Below are 21,845 nucleotides of genomic sequence, written 5' to 3'. Positions count from 1 at the left end.
TGCCAAACGGTCTCATGTAAATGCACCTTCAAAAAAAGTTGGGAGGTATGGGAGTGACTGATAAGCACATGAACAGGGAGGCGGCTCCTATACTTGAAATCAGACATCTTTCCTTAATTCCCTCACATGATGGGCCTGCAGACTTCTCATAATCAGGAGGAGGGATCGTGGGGACTGGCTGATATCTCCTGCAGCTGTGACTTGTTGAGCCCAGTTTAAATGCTGGTGGGCTAATCTCTGACAAACTCATTCACCTTCCAAGATGCTGCCTGCAGTAGTGGAAGGTTTAGTGCTGCTTTGCCTAGTCTCAGCCATCCAGGCAGGAAACCGTAAGTGAGGATTTAAGATCTGTATATGAGTTTTACACTTTGTTGGTTTAGTCATGGTGTAGAGTAAGGCGGTTAGCAGCTGTAGTACTACAAGATGTAGACTGTATACTGGTGACTTGTATGCCCACAGAAAGTGAAACATTGTACTTCCGTAATGTGAGTCTGATATCTATGATGTCTGCCTGTTCTTATACTGTAAGTAGATGCACCAGGAGGAATATAGGGGACATCACGATGATTTTGTTTACCAGAACTGGTTGAATGGCTCCTACAAAACCTAGTCAATATAAAAGTCCTATAAAGAAGCCTATGGGAAAAATGCCATACTCACAGCATGCTGTATCTGGAAAAAGCCACTGACCACAAAATTGCGTTAAATGCTACAAACCAAAACTCCGCTGTATGTAGTGCATTTTATATTTTGCTGTGGACTTTAATGTAATGTTTGTCTGCACTAAACTGCCACAAAAATGCTATGAACTGAGCCTAAAGGGGATAAAATGGTTAAATGCGTGTGTCCTAGACAAATTTGCATGGTTGTCTTCGATTTTTGCTTAGCTTAAAATGGGAATCCGATGATACTAATGTATTTGCGAGGGCACTAACTCTAATTCTCTCATGTTGGTTAACCCCATAGCCAAACCAGTACGTCCTGTATTGCAGTGCTTTAAGGCACTGGGATGTACCGGTGTGTCCTGGCTAAAAAACTGTCACACTGTCAAAGGACAGGGTGACAGAACTGTACCATCAACTGTTTGATCATTGATTTGCACAGTAAGATGGCAGGAGACCTATCAAAGCAGTCCCTGGCCGGCCATTGTTGTGATTGGTCAGTCGCAGCTCCATGAGAATGGTGTATGTGATGGTGCTGGCTCAGAAGCTGAGCCAGCGCCATCACTGCTGGGTATCGGCTGTCTGACACGCTGCTGTAATGGCAAGACTGGAGCTAGGCTCTGATCTGGCAGATTAACCCCTTATATGCAGCGATCGCTGCATCTAGGTGGCTTCTAGCCTGTCGGCAACCATGATGGGTGTCAGAGCAGGATGTCAGCTGTGACTAACGGCCAGGACTGGAGCTAAGCTCCGATCTGGCCGATTAACCCCTTAGATGCAGCGATTGCTGCACCTAAGTGGTTAGATCGCACCCTATGGTTGCTAATTGCAACCATCGGCACCCGTGTGGGTGCCAATGGTTGCTATGGCTTCCTAGTACGGAAGACCATTAGGCCCTGCCGGGAGGCGATGCCTAATAGGCTTGCTGTCAGTGAATAGCTGACAGCTTTTATACACTGCACTATGTAGGTGGTGCAGTGTATACGAATAGCGATCAGGGCTTCATGCCTTCAAGTCTCCTAGTGGGACAAAAAAAGTTACGCGTTAATAAAAATGTTGTAAAAAAAGTCTCTTGTTAAAAAAACTAACAGCCTTTTTTCCCATAAGTCTTTTATTATAGGAAAAAATGCAAAACATTAAAAAAAGTACACATGTGGTATCACCGCATCCGTAACGATCCGAACTATAAAAATATAATTCTATTTTACCCGCATGGTGAACTGTAAAAAAAATAAAATAAAAAACAATTCCAGAATCAACTGGTTTTTTTTTTTTTTAGTCACTATCCCTCCCAAAACAGAATAAAAAGTGATCTAAAAGATGCATGTACCCCAAAATTATACCACTAAAAAGACTACAGCCCGTCCCACAAAAAAACAAGCCCTCACACAGCTTTTTTTGATGGAAAAATCAAAGTTATGGTTCTCAGGATATGCCATCACACAAAATAAATTATTTGAAACAAAAGTGATTTTATTGTGCAGACGCTGCAAAATACAGCGACATATACATCTGGTATTGCCGTAATCCTACCGACGTGCAGAATAAAGTAAAATTGTCATACATAGCGAATGCCTTAGAGGCTCTGTCACCACATTATAAGTGCCCTATCTCCTACATAAGGAGATGGGCGCTGTAATGTAGGTGACAGTAATGCTTTTTATTTAGAAAAACAATCTATTTACCACTTTATTAGCTTTATGCTAATTCGTTTCTTAATGCCCATGTGGGCGTGTTTTTACTTTAGACCAAGTGGGTGTTGTACAGAAGAGTGTATGACGCTGACCAATCAGCGTCATACACTTCTCTCCATTCATTTACACTGCACTAGCGATATAGCTATATCGTTATGTGCAGCTACATACACACGCTATAACATTACTGCAGTGTCCTGACAATGAATATACATTACCTCCAGCCAGGACGTGATGTGTATTCAGAATCCTGACACGTCTGAATCTTTTCTGTGAGATTTCCAGCAAGGCAAATGTAATCTCGTTTACATCGTAATCTCACGAGATTACGTTTGCCTTGCAGGAAATCTCTCAGAAAAGATTCAGACGTGTCAGGATTCTGAATACACATCACGTCCTGGCTGGAGGTAATGTATGATCATTGTCAGTACACTGCAGTTATGTTATAGTGTGTATGTAGCTGCACATAACGATATAGCTATATCACTAGTGCAGTGTAAATGAATGGAGAGAAGTGTGTGATGCTGATTAGTCAGCGTCATACGCTCCTCTGTACAACACCCACTTGGTCTAAAGTAAAAACACGCTCACTTGGGCATTAAGAAACTAATTAGCATAAAGCTAAAAATCACTCAAAGTGGTAAAAATCGTTTTTTCTAAAGAAAAACACTGCTGTCACCTACATTACAGCGCCCATCTCCTTATGTAGGAGATAGGGCACTTATAATGTGGTGACAGAGCCTCTTTAAAAAGAATAAAAAACATAATCAGAATTCCTGGTTTTGTCACCTTGCTTGCCAAAAATTTTAATAAAAAGTGATCAAATCGCATGTACCCCAAAATGGTACCATTGAAAACTACAGATTGTCCCGCAACAAATAAGCCCTCACACAGCTCCGGTGGAGAAAAAATAAAAATGTTCTGGCTCACAGAATATGGCAATGTGAATAAGATTGGGCACCATTTCAGTGTGACACCGGCCACATATCTATGTATTATTTATTTACCCCATTATTAAACCCTCAGCTTACCTATGCCCCCACATCATAAACTGAAATACCAGCAAAATCTGCATGCCAAATGGCACTCCCTCCCTTCTCTGTCCTGCAGCGTGCCTAAACAGCAGCTTATGTCCACATATATGGCATCACCATACCCGGGAGAAGCCGCTTAACAGTTTGAGGTATTTGTCTTCAGTGGCACGAACTGGGTACACCATATTGTGCACTAAAATGGCATACCTGTAGAAATTTGCAATTTTCACTTTGCACCATCCACTGAGCGTTCATTTATAATAAAAAAAATAAAATAAAATAAACCTGTGGTCAAAATGCTCACTACACCCCTTTAAAAACTCCGAGGGGTGCAGTTTCCAAAATGGGGGTTACTACTTGGGTTTGTTTTACTATTTGACCCCAGAGCCCTGCCATTGTGGGCCACGCTGCGAACAACACCAGAATAGACCTCCCATGCGTATTTGCTCCTTCACTCTAAGATCTGTCATATATCAAGGCAAATGATAAATGCCTTGAGGGGTGTAGTTTACAAAATGGGGTCACTTCTGAGGGTTTCACTACTCTGGTACCTAAGGGAGCTCTGCAAATGCGCCATGGCGCCTGTACAACAGTCCAGCAAAATCTGCTCTCCAAAATCGAAATGGTGCTCCTTCCCTTGTGAGCCCTGCCGTGGCTCCAAACAGCAGTTTATTACCACATATGGGGCATTGCTGTAATCGGGAGGAGATGCTTTACAAATATTGGGGTGCTTTTTCTCATTTATTCCTTGTAAAAAAATATTATTTTTTTTCAGAAAAAAGTTAGAATTTCATTTTTACAGACTAATTCCAATAAGTTTAGTAAAGAAACTGTGGGGTCGAAATGCTAACTACACCCCCTAGATAAATTTCTTGAGGGGTGTAGTTTCCAGAATAGGGTCACTTTTGTGGGGGTTTCCACTGTTTGGGCACTACAAGACCTCTTCAAACCTGACATGGTGCCTAAAATATATTCTAATAAAAGGAGACCCCAAAATCCACTAGGTGCTCCTTTGCTTCTGGCGCCTGTGTTTCAGTCCATTACCACACTAGGGCCGCATGTGGGATATTTAAAAAAACTGCGGAATCTGAGCAATAAATATTGAGTGGCATTTCTCTGGTAAAACTTTCTGTTAAAGAGAAATTTATTACCAATGTATTTTGGCAAAAAAAATGAATTGTAAATTTCCCCTTTACATTGCCTTAATTCCTGTGAAACGCCTAAAGGGTTAAACTTTCTGAATGCTGTTTTAAATGCATTGAGGGGTGTAGCTTTTTAAATTGAATGATTTATGGCGACTTTCTAATATATGGCCCTCAAAGCCACTTCAGAACTGAACTGGTCCCTGAAAATATGAGAAATTGCTGCTTAAGTTCTAAGCCTTGTAACGTCCTAGGAAAAATAAAAGGACTTCTTAAAAAAAAAACAAAAAAAAAAAAACGATGCAAACATAGTAGACATACGGGAAATGTAAACTAATAACTATTTTGTGTGATATTCCTATCTGTCTTGCAAGCAAATACATTTACATTTCGAAAAATGCTAATTTTTGCAAATTCGCAGAATCTTGGTTTTTCACAAATAAACACTGAATATATCGACCAAATGTTACCACTAACATAAAGTATCGCTTGGATAAATAAAGCATTTCAGTTACCACAAAGTGACACATGTCAGATTTAAAAAAAATTTGGCTGAGACCTTGAGGCTGGGTTCACACGACCTATTTTCAGACGTAAACTAGGCGTATTATGCCTCGTTTTACGTCTGAAAATACGTCGGCAAACATCTGCCCATTCATTTGAATGGGCTTGCCGAAGACCTGTCATTTACGCGTCGTCGTTTGACAGCTGTCAGACGACTCATAAAATGACTGCCTCGTCAAAGAAGTGCAGGACACTTCTTTGAAACGTAATTTGAGCCGTCTTTCATTGAATTAGAAGAACAGCTTGATTATGGGCGTCAATGACTCCTCGCAAAATGCGAGGAGGAGCATTTACGTCTGAAACGACGGAGCTGTTTTCTCCTGAAAACTGTCATTTCAGAGGTAAACGGCAGCTATCGTGTGCACATACCCTCGGGTTAATTGACATATCACTGTTAGGCTGGGTTCACACTACCTATTTTCAGACGTAAACGAGGCGTATTATGCCTCGATTTACGTCTGAAAATACGTCAGCAAACATCTGCCCATTCATTTGAATGGGTGTGCCGACGACATGTCATTTACGCGTCGCTGTCAAACGACGACACGTAAAAGACGGCTCGTCAAAAGAAATGCAGGACACTTCTTGAGACGTTTTTCATTGATTCCAATGAAGAACCGCTCCAAATTACGGCCGTAATTGACGCCTCGCAAAACGCGAGTACATGCAATTACGTCTGAAATTACGGAGCTGTGTTCTCCTGAAAACAGCTCCATAATTTCAGACGTAAATGCAGTTATCGTGTGCACATACCCTTACAAGTAAACTTTTTTTTTTTTTTTTTTTTTTTGTGGTGTAAACACTAGTCATGCACATAGGACGAGAGTTGACATGGACAACGGTTATCCAATTTCACGATTGCCAACCTCCAACACAGTCCAGACTAGTTAAAAGTTCTTGTCTGCTGTGAACCTTAATATTCTCACCTCATTATCATTAATAGATGGGGTGTTAGTGGTGATTTTTACTACCTGAGCCTAGACAAGAGTAGTTTTTGCAATAGGAATTTTCAAGTCTGAGAAAACAATACACAATTCTGAGTGGAGCTGCTGATCGCTTAGCCCACACGACCTAATATTAGTACTCTAGATCAATCCGACTGGCATGAACACCCTCTACTTAAACCCCTCATCCGTGCCTCATTACTGAAAGTCTCTCCGCTTGCCCCTTCTGTACTCTAGGCTCCAGGTGTTGTATGGAAAGAATTGTTACAGTACCAAAGACACCTCTGCCACAACACCAGTTTTCTAGATGGTACATGGTAGGTGGGTTTTTTTTTTTTTTAAAGCTACAAGTTATGCCTCTGCTAATGGCGTGATGTTGTACGGTGGCTATTGTAGAAGTGCCGCACTGTTACCTAGAAGATGCAGCTCATTCAGTGTACGTATGTTCTTTCATTGTTACAGCGCTGTTCTAATTTAATAATACATTTATGTCCCGCTTCTATGACCTGTGAGTAATGTACGCAGATGCTGTATCTCCTTAATACTGTAGATAGAAGGTAACAGCTGTTCTTGTAATGTCTTGGGGACAAGGAACGTAGGGGGCATTTCACTAATCATTGATGGGCCTTTATCTGCTTGAATACACTTTGTAGGACACTTATTCTACGGATACTTTCTGGTTTTACAATTCTGTATTCACACACCATGTACAACTTTACAGGGTTTCAGGATGTAATGGAGTTTGGGAGGAGATCTGGCTCTAAAGGTCACAGTAACCACATAAGTGGCTGGTCTCCTGATACCAACTCATGGGATGAGAAGCTCTACCCGGCCTGGAAGTCTGGTGATGCTAGATGGGAAAACTGCTGGAGAGGTGATAATGACAATTACTATATTCTCAATAAGAAATTGTAAATGTGACTTAAAATCATGCTTGCTTAATCTGTTATCTAGGTGGCAAAGTGGTGGCAATGTTGACCAGTGACAGTCCTGCACTGATGGGGTCAAATGTGACTTTTGCTGTGACCCTACAGTTTCCCAGATGTCAAAAAGAAAATGAAGATGGAGACATTGTTTATGAAAGAGGATGTGAAAATGGTAAATGCAGTGAAACCGTAGTGTACAATGCATAATAGATATTTAGATGGCATTACAATAAATTATCTATTTAGTCTCCGCCAACTCCCCGAACCAATATGTGTATAACTGGACCAAGTGGATGGATTTCTGTGATGAAGGAAACTGCAGTTTTGCCAATAACTTTCCAGATGGCAGACCATTCCCACATCACCCCCAGTGGAGAAGACATAACTTCATTTACATCTTCTCCACACAGGGTAAGGATCTTGGGTAGTGCCTATAGTCTGCTACACCTAACAAGCAAGTCTTTTTTTTATTTATTTTTTCTCTCTACTATTCCCAGCTTTGACCCTTGTAAAAATGCAAAACTGCATATGTGAATAAAGCATAAAAAGCACATGTATACAACCTAATACCTCATTCAGACTATTATATACAGTCTGCATTTTAGATGTAACACAGACTCATCCTTTGCAGTTCTGACGCACTTAGAGCACCATCGTGGTCTAGAAGGTTCTGGCTACGTTTACTCTAGACATAAAAATGTACTTGCGGGGGTGGGTTTTAATTTAAAAAGTCTCTACACTCCCCAGCCAACAACACTTAATTTTTATTTTTTTGTTTCCTTACGGCGTGAGACTGCAAACTATCCCTATGCTAATATATTAAATAAAACATCCAAAACACTCTAGACAAAATATGGACTGCAAACTCACCCCCCCCCAAGACTACAATCGGCATGTTTTCACGATCCGACAAACCATAAAATATTATGCCGATATATAGTGCCCAATAAAAACAAATGCAGTGCTCCGCTAATGCTGCCATTATAGAGTGTAGGACACCATTCAGTTTATAGTAATGCCACCATACTGTATATAGTTAATGCCCATAAAAGTAACACTAGCAGATTGATTCACATACATGTACATCTATCTAACTGCACATGTGCACACTTAAAATACCCCAAAATAACAGTGACCTCTATACACTGAGATGTAAACTAATACATTCAAGGGGCATCTTCTGTGTTTTGGTTCTTGCCCCCCTCTTCAGTGATGTCCAGAAGTAATATTTTTCACATCCCAGTTTGTTATCTTCATTCTGCAGCGCTATAAGGACAGAGGAGCCTCGGCATGTTCTGAGGCCTCAGCCTGCCCGTCCCTGAACAGTTCTCTGTAGTTACACGGCTGTATTGGGCTAATTACTGAACATGCCAGTAACCCGGAGCTGGCACTGTCAGAGCTTCAAGTGTGGCCATCAATATAGCAGTGAGTAGAAGGGGACAAGATCAGCTTCCAATTTCTCCCCAGCTCTGCGATCCAGTTGTAATTTTTATGAACCATACTGGGAAAACCAACAAACTCCCACCCCTGGGCTTTAGATTCACAACTGTACCATCTAGGAGGCAGACCATTTCACAACAAAGCTCCTATGATGATGTATTGCTACTATTACCTTCACAGAATCTAGCCAATGGCTTATACATACTTCTCTAGTCAACATATCTGGGATTCAAGACTTGTGTTCTCTCATCAGGCCAGTATTTCCAAAAGATCGGAAGATCTTCTGCTGTTTTGTCCATAAATACTACAAACATAACAGCGGGCGCACAAGTGATTGAGGTCACAGTTTTCCGAAGAAGTTATCGGAAACATTATCCCGTTGCAAAAGCAAGCAGTATTTATGTTGTAACTGGTAAGTTGTAGAATTTGTAAGTAAACTCATTTTGAAGATTTTGTAATGATAATTTATAGCCTATCCACAGGATGGTTAATGTCTGGTGGGGTCCCATATGCTGGGACCCCCACTGATCCTGAGAACGGGGGTCCCGGAGTGCCTTTTGTAAATGGAGCAGGACTGCACGTGCTCCATTTACTTTATATGGGGCTGCTGGAGATGGCACTTGGCTGAATCTGGCAGTCCTGCTTCACTCACATGGGGTACACTGAGACACCCCCCCCCCCCCCATTCTCAGCTTTGGTGAGGGGGCCCAGAGGCAAGACCCTTGTTAGATAACAGCCAATCGCCAGGTGTGCCGGCAGCAGGGTATGCTGTGATCCGCATTTTGTTCAGACGTCCTTTGTATGATTTTTCAACCACTTTTACTGGCACTACCAACATTTACAACAGATCGTAACTGTTCAAGTAGTATTCATGATTTGAAACCTTTCTTTTAAATGTCTGACACAAACTTTCTTTTTTTTTTTTTTTCCCTCCTTCCAAGATCAAATTCCATTTTATGTGAGCCTTTCCCAGAAGAATGACAAGAATTCCTCAGACAGTATCTTCATTAAGGATTCCCCAATTAAATTTGATATCCAAATCCATGATCCAAGCCATTATCTTAATAATTCTGAAGTGACCTTTGACTGGGACTATGGTGATGGTAGTGGATCATTTGTTTCCAATAACCCAGTCTCTAGTCATACTTATACATTGCTTGGAAATTTTAGCGTTCATTTGACAATCAGAGCTGCCATTCCTGGCCTGTGTAAACCTGTTACACCCACTCCAGTCCCCACAACATCCACTCCAGTTCCTACAACACATCTAACAACCACCACCAGAACTTTCACCACTGCCAATTCCACTGGTAAGTTATAACAAAGATTGTTAATTTATGATTGCATGGCACCACTGGGGCTCATATGTTGTGGGGTGCCAGATGTAGGAGATTTTTCTCTAGAAGTATACAGCAAGTGTGCAACTATTTGTTAGCATTTTTCTGCTGGATTCCATGCAAATAAAAGATCAGAAAAATCTGAGGCATATGAAGGTCAGTAAGGCCCATGTACCTCTTTGGGTGATTTGTACAACACTGAGCTGCAATATGGCTTCGTGCACGGGGCTGTAGTTTTTGTTTTTCCTCATTGCAGATAACTCGACAGAACTGCTACTGTTTGAAACAGAAACTTTTCCATTGACAACTGAAATGCCAAATGTTACCACTGTTCATACAACCATGCCACCTACAACTCCTGCCCCTGGCTGCTTCATATACAGATATGGATATTACAACACCAAGATTACAGTTGTAGGTTAGTCGCTGACATTTTTGGATGCTGCTACTGTAGCTTTAGAATGATCAGTGCCTAGAAGAGCCTGAATTCCTTTTCTCTATTATAGATGGTATCCTTGAGGTCAACATTGTTGAAATGACCAGTGTTCAAGTATCTACATCTCAGACTGAAAACTCCGTAATTGACTTTGTGGTGACTTGCCAAGGAAGGTATGGCTTTATATATGGGAAAAAACAAAATTCTGTGACACTGCAAATGCTGTTCTTTGAGACGACCTCTGTTCTTTCAGCTTGCCTACAGATGCCTGCACAGTAGTCTCAGATGCTAGTTGCATGGTTCCCCAGGACATGGTCTGTGATGTAGTTCCATCTTCTGATCAATGCTTACTGACCCTGAGGAGAGCATTTGAGCCTGGATCCTACTGTGTAAATATTACATTGAGTGACGGTGCAAGTTTGGCTCTCGCTAGTACTCTGGTGTCTATAGATGATGGTAAGTGATGCCTATGAAAGATTATCAGCTAGCTTGTATAGAGTGGACTGTCTGAACAGGCTCAACCTTATAACAACATCTAGTGTAAGTTGAACACATTTAAACGCTAAACACAAGTTTCTTTAAAAAAACAAAGTCCTAGCACTTCCTCTCCCATTGCACTTGAACACAATTTACTTATATATTTGTTTTAAAGGAGATCAGCCATGGTGCAGGAGCCTCTCCCTCACCATCCAAAAATGGAGAGATCAGCAAAAAAATCCTGTTCTCTGCATGATTTCTACAAAACTTTATTTGTTTTGGGGACATGTAGAAAATCCTGAAGTCTGACAGGGTGGACCAGTTCATCTCCCATTTAGTGTTTTCTTGGTTTAGTATTCCTTTAGGACAGGTCGGATATAAAAAAAAAATCACGTAGCCTATCCGACCTGGAACCCGCAGCACCCTGTGGTGTGGTTTTTCGGACTGAATTTCTGCAGAGTTAAAAAAAAAACAAAAAAAAAAAACCCATACCCTCTTCCTATGACATCCACTCCCGCCTCCTATGATGACATTGCAGGCCATGTGACGCTGCAGTGGTCACTTGGGGTGAAATGTCATCCTAGGAGCTGGATTGCAGGAAGTGTGTGTCCCAGAGTTTTCTTTTTTTTTTTCTTTTGCGTAATTGCTGTGATTACGACGCAACACTTGACTTCCTGTTACGGGCTTTGTATCCCTATAGAATTTATTGGGGCAAACCCATAACAGAAAATCAACAAGTGCAGCATAAATTCACATGCTGTGGAATTAAATTCTGCACCGCAGTTCAACTAACGTCTACGTTGCATGATTTGTTTTTCGCAGAGTGTGCATGACCTTTTCTTAATCTCCTCCACTTTGCTGCTACTGTAAATGCTTCATAGTTTCTGCACACTTCCATTGCGGAAGTTCTGCAGCATTTACGCTATATAGAAACCTGGCATTAAAGTGGCTCTGTCACCAGATAAGTGCCTATCTCCTACATAATCTGATCGGCGCTGTAATGTAGATAACAGTGGTTTTTATTTTGAAAAACGATCATTTTTGAGTAATTTCAGATTTATGCTAATTTGTTTCTTAATAGACAACTGGGCGTGTTTTTTTTTGTTTTTTTTTTCCAACTGGGTGTTGTGTAGAGAAGTGTGACTGACCAATCAGCGTCATACACTTCTCATTGTTCCAGCCCAGCTTCTTTCACTGCACAATAGCGCTGTGCTGGAACAATGAGAAGTGTATGATGCTGATTGATCAGCGTCATACACTTCTCTTCACAACGTCCATTTGGTCAAAAGTAAAAACACGCCCAGTTGTCTATTTAGAAATGAATTAGCAAAAATCTAAAATTGTTCATAACTTGCTAAAAAAAAAAATAGTTTTTCAAAATAAAAACCACGGTTATCTACATTACAGCGCTGATCAGATTATGTAGGAGATGGGGCACTTATAATCTGGTCAGAGCCTCCTTAAGGGGCCTTGAGGTGCTGGTTTCTTCTAAAAATGCAATTTGTTCCTAATTTCACACTTCCCAAACATCTGCAGCATTTATATAATTCATTAAACGGACCTGCACCTGTCTCTAGAACAGGGCCCTCTAAACCCTGTTCTGCTGCTCTTTTGAGGCAGAAGCAGGTGAATTCCAACAATGAATTACAGGAACCATGTAGCTCGCGTGCTACACGGCTTATGTAAATGCCATTCACTACTATGGGACTCACGGAAACTGCATAGCTCAGCGAGCTATGCGGTTTTCATAGCTCCCGACCATAGTTTGGAAGTGTCCGGGGAGGCAGAGGGAGCAGAAAAAGGTAGAACGGGGTTTAGGGGGCCCTGTTAGAGGCGCAGGTCCCAGAGGTGGGACCTGTGTCTCTCTGACATTTATGACATAACCTGTGGATATCCAAAAATAACGTATTTGAAGCAGCACAAATTCCGATATCAGGAGCGGTGTCATGCTGTAAAATCAGACAAACCCAGTCTGACGTAATGTAATCCTCAGAAAAAGGCTGGAGAAAGACCCTTCACTTGTCACGGGTCAAAACGTTGCAATTTTTACTGTATGTTTGACCAATAAAAATATATTGATTGAAATTTGGGAGACGTGTGCTGCTGTTCAACCATGCTTTTTCTGAGGCTAACCTGTGGATGTGTCATAATTGTCTCTTTAATCCGTTGCGTACATGCTCCGCATTAGTACGGCACACGCCGCTCATTGAAGCGGACCTGCGCCATACTATTGCGGAGCAGGAATAAACGGTCACTGTGAAATCAGTGATAACACAGCGATGACAATGGTCATTGACAGCTAACCGTCTGTTACCGGCCTGGGGACCAATCAGCAGGCCCCCATGCCGGCGACTGCTGTAATTGGTCAGTCTTCAGAGACTGACCAATCACAGCTGTGTGTGACGCCATCTACAGGAGAGAGCTCCTGTCACTTTCTCTGATCTCCTCATATCTGTGAGGAGATCAGAGAAAAGACATGTAAAAAAAAAACAATTTTTATTAACCCCCTTCCCGCAAATGGGCGTATAGTAACACCCTGAAGATGAAGCGGGCACAGGAGCTGTGCGCGCTCCATATTCATCGTGTCAGCTGTAATATGCAGCTGCCATCTCACTACATCTCACTGTTATCGCCGTCGTTTAACCCCTTAAATGCTGCTGTCAATAGCGACAGCGGCATTTAAGTGATAGAGGGAGGGGGCTCCCTCTGCACCCCATTGCCCCCCCCCCCCGCAAAAAATCACGGGGTTCTGATGGTTCCCAGGTACGGGAGCCCATTAGGTCCTGCCCAAGGCAGGATGTAATAGGCTCAACTGTCAGTTGTAAAATGACAGTTACAATATACTGCACTACACAAGTACATACATAAGTAGTGCTGTGTATTGTACAGGGAATCAGAAGATCAGATCTTCCAGTCTCCAAGTATGTGTAAAAAATAAAAAAGTTTTAGATAAATAAATAAAAGTTTTACGTAATAAAAACCATCGTTTCCCTGATCAAGACCTTCTATAATTACAAAAAAATGAGAAACAAAAAACCTAGACGTAAAAGGTATCGCCGCGTTCGTATCGGACTGACCTAAAAAAAAAACATTTATCCGGCACGGTGAACACCATAAAAAAAATACAATGTCAGAATTTCCTTTTTTGGTCAAGTTTCCAAAAAAATGGAATAAAAAGTCACACGTACCCAAACATGGTACCAATAAAAACTAGTGTCACGCAAAAAACAAGTCCTCGCATGGCTCCGTCGACAAAAAAATAAAGTTATGGCTCTCAGGATATGGTGACACAAACATTATTTTATTTAGAAATTAGTGTTTTTATTTTGTAAAACATATAAAAACGATATAAATTTGGTATTGCCATAATCGTATCGAACCACAGAATAAAGTAAACCTGTTTATACTGCAGAGAACGCCGTTAAAAATGTATTAAATTAGAATTTCTGTTTTTTGGTCTCCTCACTTCACAAAAATTGAAATAAAAGCTGATCAAATTATCACATGTACTCCAGAATGATACTAATAAACTACAGCTCGTCCCATGAAAATCAAGCACTCGCACAGCTCGTCAACGGAAAGATAAGTTATGACTCTTGGAACGCAATAATGTAAAACGACGGCCCAGACTAATTTGTATGTTCAGCAGTTCTTCACCTAATACCCCATGTCATTTGCAGCCCCCACTGGTAGACCCTGTAAATGCAGCGAAAACTATGACATTTTGGGGTCTGCTACATATGGGGCTAGTGGAGAAATCTAAGATTAGGCAATACTGAAGTGCAGATATTTTGTACAATACCACGGACACCCTTTAGAAGTGCAACACCCCCCCCCCCCCCTACACCCAAAAATCCGGCCTGTGCATGAAGGATTGGTTCAAAGCGTACGTCCCTATCCATGGATAATTAATTTTATTATTCATTTACCCCATTATTACATCCTCCTACCTGTTGCACTCCACCCAGCTTACATATCCCCTTTTGTACTCCACGTAGCTTACACATACCCGATGCACTCCGCACCGCTAACATATACCCTTATGCACTCCTCCCAGCTTACATTTGCCCCCACATTATAAACTAAAACACTAAACAAAACTACTACCAAGCAAAATCTGCGCTCCAAAAGCCAAATGGTGCTCCTGGCAGTGTGCCCAAACAGCAGTTTATGACCACATATGGGGTATTACCGTACTCTGGAGAACCCCTTAACAATTTATGGGGTGTCTCCAGTGGTACAAGCTGAGCACAACACATTGGGCACTGAAATAGCATATCTGTGGAAAATGGCAATTTTCAATCCAACATCCACTGTGCACGAATTTCTGCAGAACCTTTAGGGTCAAAATGCTCACTACACTTCTAGATGAATTGGCATCAAAAACAAATTTTGTAAAATCTCCTCCACTCCAAAAAAGAAATTGCGCTTTTTCCGTTTTTAGACCCTTGCTGTATGTCCAAATAGCAGTATACAACCACATATGGAGTATTTCCCTACTGAGGAGAAATTGTGTAACACATTTTGGGGTTTCTCTTCTGTATTCCTTGTGGAAATGAGAAATTATGAGCTAAATCTACAGGTTATTTCATTTTCACGGCCCAATTCTAATAAAATCTATAACACCTGAGCTCAAAATGCTCACTACACCTCTAATTTAATTCTTTCAGGGGTATAGTCTCCAAACTGGGATCACACCTGAGGAATTTCTACTCTACTGGTACTTCAGGGACTCTGCAAACGCGACATGGCCCCCAGAAACCAATTCGGCAAAATCCAAATGGTGCTCAATCCCTTTTGAGCCCTGCGTGGGTCCAAACAGTAGTTTATTACCACATATGGGGTATTGCCTTAATCAGGAGAAATTGCTTTACAAATGGTGAGGACTTTTTCTCCTTTTATTCCTTGCAAAAAATTTTAATTTCTATTTTTCCAGAAAAAAAGTACATTTTCATTTTCAGACTCCAATAAATATAGCAAAATACCTGTGGGTTCAAAATGCTAACTATACCCCTAGATAAATTCCCTGAAGGGTGTAGTTTAAAAAAAAATGGGGTCACTTTTGGGGGTTTCCACTGGTTTGGCACCACAACACCTCTTCAAACCTGACATGGTGCCTAAAATATATTATAAAAATAGGAGGCTCCAAAATCCACGAGGTGCTCCTTTGCTTTTGAGGCCTGTGTTTTAGTCCATTAGGACACGGAGGCCACATGTGGGATATTTCTAAACCGCAGAATCTGGGCAATAAATATTGAGATGTGTTTCTCAGGTAAAACCTTCGGTACAGAAAAAAATTATTACAAATTTTGTAAAAAATAAAAAATGAAATTTGAACATTTCAGCTCTACTTTCCTTCAATTCCTGTAAAACACCTAAAGGGTTGAAACACTTTCTGAATGCAGTTTTGAATACTTTGAGGGGTGCAATTTTCAAAATGGTGTGTTCTATGGAGGTTTCTAATATATAGGGCCCTCAAAACCACTTCAGAACTGAACTCGTCCCAGAAAAAAATAGGCTTTTGAAATTTTCTTAATGTGAGAAATTGCTGCTAAAGTTCTAAGCCTTGTAACGTCCTAGACAAATAAAAGGATGTTCAAAAAAAGATGCAAACACTAACATTTCCCATATGTCTAATTTATAATACCACACAATAGTTACGATCTGTTTTGCAATCAGATACATTTAAAATTGGAAAAAGCATAATTGCTTCAAATTTTCTCAATTTTGGTGTTTTTCACAAATAAGCAATGAATTTAGACCACATTTTTTTTTTCACTAACCAAGTACAATATGTCACGAAAACAATCTCCGAATCAATTGGATGGGTAAAAGCATTCCCAAGTTATTACCACAAAGTGACATGTCAGATTTGAAAAAATGGGTCTTGTCCTCAAGGACAAAATGAGCTTGGTCCTCAAGGGGTTAAAGAGATCAGCACATATTGTCAAATTTTCTTTTATATAATGGCACTTATTGGAGACTAGTCTCCTACAAGTTTCAATTTTATCTATTTTCTCTCCCAACTCTAGGTTCTAGATCACCACAGACCGTTTATTCAGTACTTATTCCTATAGGTTTGCTTGCCCTTGTTGCTGTGGTAATTGGCATTACCTTGAACAAGTGAGTTAATGTTACTGCATATAAACATAGCTTTGGGTTACCCATGTAATGGTATTAAAGGTCTGCAAATCCCCCAACCCCCACCCCAGTAACATCCTCGCTCTCTATATATATATATATATAATCAGTTGGAGCTCAATTCTGCTTCCCTTTGTAGCTGTATTATAAATGTTAACATTCTGGCACCCTTTGGCCATGTTTACACAGAGGAGATGCGCTGCTTAAGTACACTGTATCTTACCTGAAATTCCATCTAAAAAAAATCACACCAAATTGTTGTACAGTTTTTCAAGTTCAGTCTCTACTGCATAAAACAGTGGAAGAAAAAAAGTTTATACAAAACCTGTCATAGCAATGCTTGCTTCTTATCTCCACCAGGCCGGCCTCCTGCGATACTGTGATTTGCCTGCAGCAGTCACGTGGGATGAAACATCATCCCAGGAGACAAGCCTGGACAAACCAGAAGAGAGCATAGCTGACAATGGCCAGGCTTAGGGGAAAAAAACACCCTTAATGTTACTGGGCTCTGAATCCTATATACTACATGCTGCTAGGCTCCTCCAATCGAGCAGATATTAATCTCAACTTCATCAGGCCCCCCCCCCCCAGCCCATTATCTAGCCAAAATGATTTATAATTTCCAAAGTGTGCAGTAGTTTTTGTTTTTCAAAACCTATAAAAAAAAAATATTTTTCCCCTAGGAAATCCAAGCAATACAAACCTATTGCGAATGCATCAGATGGAAGGAGTGGTGATGGAATCTCTGTATTTCAGACAAATCAAAGATGTTCTCTTCAACAGAAACCATGAGAATGATCCACTCCTGAAAAGCAAGGCTACAATAATATAACTCTGCTTAAAACTTGAATGTCTGCCGTGTGTTGGTATTCTGCTGGTCATGTGAAGTGATTACTCTGTAGTAGAAATAATTGTCAATAAAGTAGCTCATTTATTTAAATTCTTGCTGTCTGAAACCATAACTTAGAGATGCAATATTTCTTAACAGTATTGTTCCATAATCTCCTGTTTACTAAAGTCCTAGAAGAAAACCAGAATCTACCAGATAAGCATACGCAAGTTCTTCAATGTCAAATATGGCTATCCCTTTTACATAAATCCTCCCAATTAAAAATACAATGGGGCAGCGCACATACGAAAAACTAACATACAAATACATTTAAACCAGATTAAAACCTGTTTAAAAAAGAAACCACACTGCAGTAGGGTAAACTCTCTAAACCTACGTTTAGGGTACATATTCTGCCCGAAGGTGACCATGCCCCAGCTGAGACAGTCTTTCGTCAGTGTTTGCCATGCCTACGCATCTTTCCTCAAAGATACCGGCCAAATTGCAACCAATTATAGTACTTTGCATTTTAACCACTCTACCCAACAAGCGCAACTCCATCAGTAGTCATGCCAAACAAAGCCGTGATCCTGTAAGTTCAAAAGGCTCTGACAAGGCCTGTAGGGACTACAAATCTCAATCTTTTTCTGCCTCAGACATATTGTTTAATAATTCTAATAGTGATCTGGTTTACTAAACATCTTTTTGTAAAAGATGTTTTTTATTTGTCCCACTAGGAGACTTGAAGCTGCAGTCTCTTGATTGCATAAATACCATGGAAAACCTACACTGACCAGAAATAATGCTTTGGAATGCTATCCATAACAGGCTATCTTATGTGCCTATTATTTGTAATAGACAGGCTTGGGTCTTTGTTAGGCCCTGAACTGCCATGGAAACTCTGTAGCATTTAAGGGGTTAAACCGCTGGCATCTGAGGGATACCAGCAGAAGTATGGCTGTTACACTTAGCTGTTCCTAGATCCCAGTGATACATGTTATATGGACAAAGGTGTTGGGGCACCTACACCTACAGGAGATTTTTGACATCCCATTCTAAATCCATAGGCATTTAATATGGAGCGTTTTCCCACTCTGCAGCTAAAACAGCTTACACTCTTCAGGGAAGGCTTTCTACAAGGTGTGTGTGTGTGTGTGTGCGTGCGTGCGCGTGTGTGTCAGAGGGTCTGCGTTCTAGTTCATCCCAAAGGTGTTCCATGGGGTTGAGGTCAGGAAGTGAAAAAACTAGAAGGGCGGAATCCAGAGCAAGAACAATTCCTTGGAGGTGTTAGTTTAAAATGGAAACCAGTTCCAATTTTATTTATAGTAACAATAAAAAAACTGGAGTCAATATCCCACAAAGAAAGGTGGATGCAAGTATATAAACGCTGTCAACGCGTTTCAGACGACTTCCTCGTCCTTAGTCATGGCTGAAGTGAAAGCTGTATCAGCAGGGTTAGGGTTTATATCCGGTCTAACAGGTGGAATTTGATTGCAGTTCACTGTAATTGATTTGCAATGCACAAATTGGGAAAGAATTGGCCACAAAGACACGTCCCGTAGCCGAGCTCCGGCAACCGAAACAGTGCTGAAAGCTGAAAAGTAAGTAAATTGGTTTCGATTTTTTTGTAAAAATAGTGCCTATCAGTCGGATTGATGTTAAATAGCAAAGTTTGATATATCGGACGATGTGTCAATTTGGGAAGAGGTAGTTACTTTTTTTGGAGACCGGAGATTAACCCTGCATGTTATTAGAACATACATAACAGAGATAATAGATAAATGTAGAAGTTTGTAAGTATGGAAAATGTTTAAAAAGTAAACTGATTAACATAGACAAAATTCATGTTACATAATGAATGTTTTCGTTTCTGTTGCATAGATTGTGATGCACAACATGAGAAAATTGTATGTGTTCACATATGTGGAAATATGGAATTAGTTCTAGGGGAAGAACATTGGAACGTATAATTTTTGATAGGGTCCTCGGAAACACCTTGGTATATTAAAGATAATTTTGGTTGTCAAGTAACAGTATCTCTAATTTACCTTGTTTGTATGTTATTTGGAACTTGAGGATCCAATAAGTGTGATCATACATTAGTGTGACTCGATGGTAATCGTTACCACTGAGGTCACTGATGGAATATAAATTGGACTTAATTATTTTTGCTTGATTATTATCCTTTTTAGTAGTGGAACATAAGCTCTTTTCTTACGTTTAGTCCATGCGGGTGTCTCGTTTTTAAGCGATAGATCTAATATGCCTCTCGTCCAAGTGTTTTATGCTTCAAATTTCCTCCTCGTTTGGGTGGGTATACTTTTTCAATGGCATAGCATTTTAGAGTGTTGGTAGATCTATTATGACATTGAATAAGATGTTTAGCTGCACTGGATGTATTCATAATATAACTTAAATGCTCCAGAACTCTAAGTTTGAATTTATGGCTTGCACAGCCTATATATTTCAAATTACAAGCTGTGCATTCTAGAGCGTAAATTACGGCTTCACTCTTAGTTGATGTAATTTTTGATAGGGAAACTGTATGTGTCTGTAGAATCTGAAAGTTTTTTTTAGGGGAGGCATAGGAGCATGTCTTACACGGATGTGAACCGCATTTAAAGAAACCCTTTTCTTCTAACCAAGTGGTTTTACATTCATCCGGCTGTAACATAGAAGGGGAAAGGACATTACCCAAAGTGGGAGCTTTGCGGGCTACCACTCTGCTCCCATTTTTTTCACTTCAATATACACGTGTACCGACACGAGGATCCGCGCGCAGTTGGCAGCTGAAGTCCTGCTAAAGGTGAGCTGGAGGATTTTTCTCTATATACTTTCTACGTTGAGGTCAGGGCTTAGTGTGGGCCAGTCATGGTCTTTCACGCCAAACTTGCCTAACCATGTCTTCATGGACCTTTTCTTTGTGCACTAGGGCACAGTCATGCTGAAACAGAAAAGCCCCCCCCCCTCACACAAATGGTTCCCACAAAGCTAAAAGCAAAAAAATTCTCTATACTAAAGCATATAGATTTTCATTCACTAGAACCAAGGGGCCTAGGCTGAGCCCCTGGAAAAACCACTCCATAGCATTAACCCTCCTTAAAACTTTACAGTTCGTACATTGCAGTCATGCAGGTAACCTTCTCCTGGCATTTGCCAAACCCAGACTCCTCCATCAGACTGCAAGATGGGGGAAGAGTGATTCATCACTCCATCCCACGCCTCGTGGTTCAATGCAATTCCCAACTTTTCAGATACTTTTAGAAAAACTTACTAATCTTCCACTTTCACCCTCGGCCACAAACTTGACTGCAAAATACTCAACACCGACTGTTAAGATTACAGAAGCAACTGAAGGATATTAATCACCAACCTGAAACTACTGTGTATCCGAACAGAAGATATGGGCAGCACAGTAGAACAAAACCTCCTGGGATCCAACCCCTAAATGTAGACAAAAAATAGGAAAAGAGGCAGCACTCCAAAAAATTGTATCAAAAGGATAAGTTTATTCACCATCGGTGCAGTAGGATGCAACGTTTCAGCTGCTAAATGCAGCCTTTGTCAAGCAATACAATACAGACATTTCAGTGTTTATACAACCCACAATGAGAGAAGTTACCGTCCGAATTTATATCTAAAAAGTTAACTTACAAATGAACAATTAACTGATCTAAACACCACAGTCAATAGTGTTAGGGGATGGTCACACGCAAACTCAAACCTCTGAAAATACAGAGCTGTTTTCAAGGGAAAACGGCTCCTCATTTTCAGCTGTTTTTTGAGTAGCTTTTTTTTTTGCGCCATTTTATGTCCGTTTTTTTGGAGCGGTTTTCCATAGTCTATGGAAAAACGACTCCAAGAAGTGACCTGCGCTTTTTCTTTTTTACGGCTTTTTTTTTTTTACGCGGCCGTTTTTCAAAATGGCCCGTCGGAACAGCAGTTTTTTTACTGCATCAGATTTTTCGGCCGTTTACGGCCTGAAAAATGGCCGAATATAGGCAGTGTGAAGATACCCTCATAATCTTAATTAACGGACGTATAAGTGATGTAATAAAGGATAAATACAGATCTAGTGTTTGTCAATTCATTATCAATATTATACAACTGTGGTCATCAGCTGTTAAGAATAGTTCAATTAATACAAAATCACTGGCACTCACCCAAAACGAGGGAGCAGAAGAAAATCGTGCACAGATACCATACGCCATTCAAGCAC

General features: G+C 40.6%; 1 protein-coding gene across 1 annotated transcript; it reads left to right on the top strand.

The window, feature by feature from the left end:
• Positions 1-262: 262 nt before the first annotated feature.
• LOC142652952 (protein QNR-71-like) lies at positions 263-17,672 on the top strand. Its single transcript, XM_075828659.1, has 11 exons — positions 263-329; positions 6,762-6,914; positions 6,995-7,138; positions 7,213-7,377; positions 8,660-8,818; positions 9,348-9,716; positions 10,000-10,161; positions 10,250-10,352; positions 10,433-10,635; positions 16,689-16,779; positions 17,481-17,672. Exons 1-11 carry the CDS (start codon positions 263-265, stop codon positions 17,587-17,589), a joined length of 1,725 nt encoding a protein of 574 aa, XP_075684774.1. The 3' UTR covers positions 17,590-17,672.
• Positions 17,673-21,845: the final 4,173 nt, after the last annotated feature.

The sequence above is a fragment of the Rhinoderma darwinii genome, chromosome 5 (assembly GCF_050947455.1).
Source record: "Rhinoderma darwinii isolate aRhiDar2 chromosome 5, aRhiDar2.hap1, whole genome shotgun sequence".
In the NCBI taxonomy this organism is placed as follows: Eukaryota; Metazoa; Chordata; class Amphibia; order Anura; family Rhinodermatidae; genus Rhinoderma; species Rhinoderma darwinii.
Note: the sequence above shows the minus strand (reverse complement) of the source record. Positions and strands in the feature narration are given on the sequence as shown.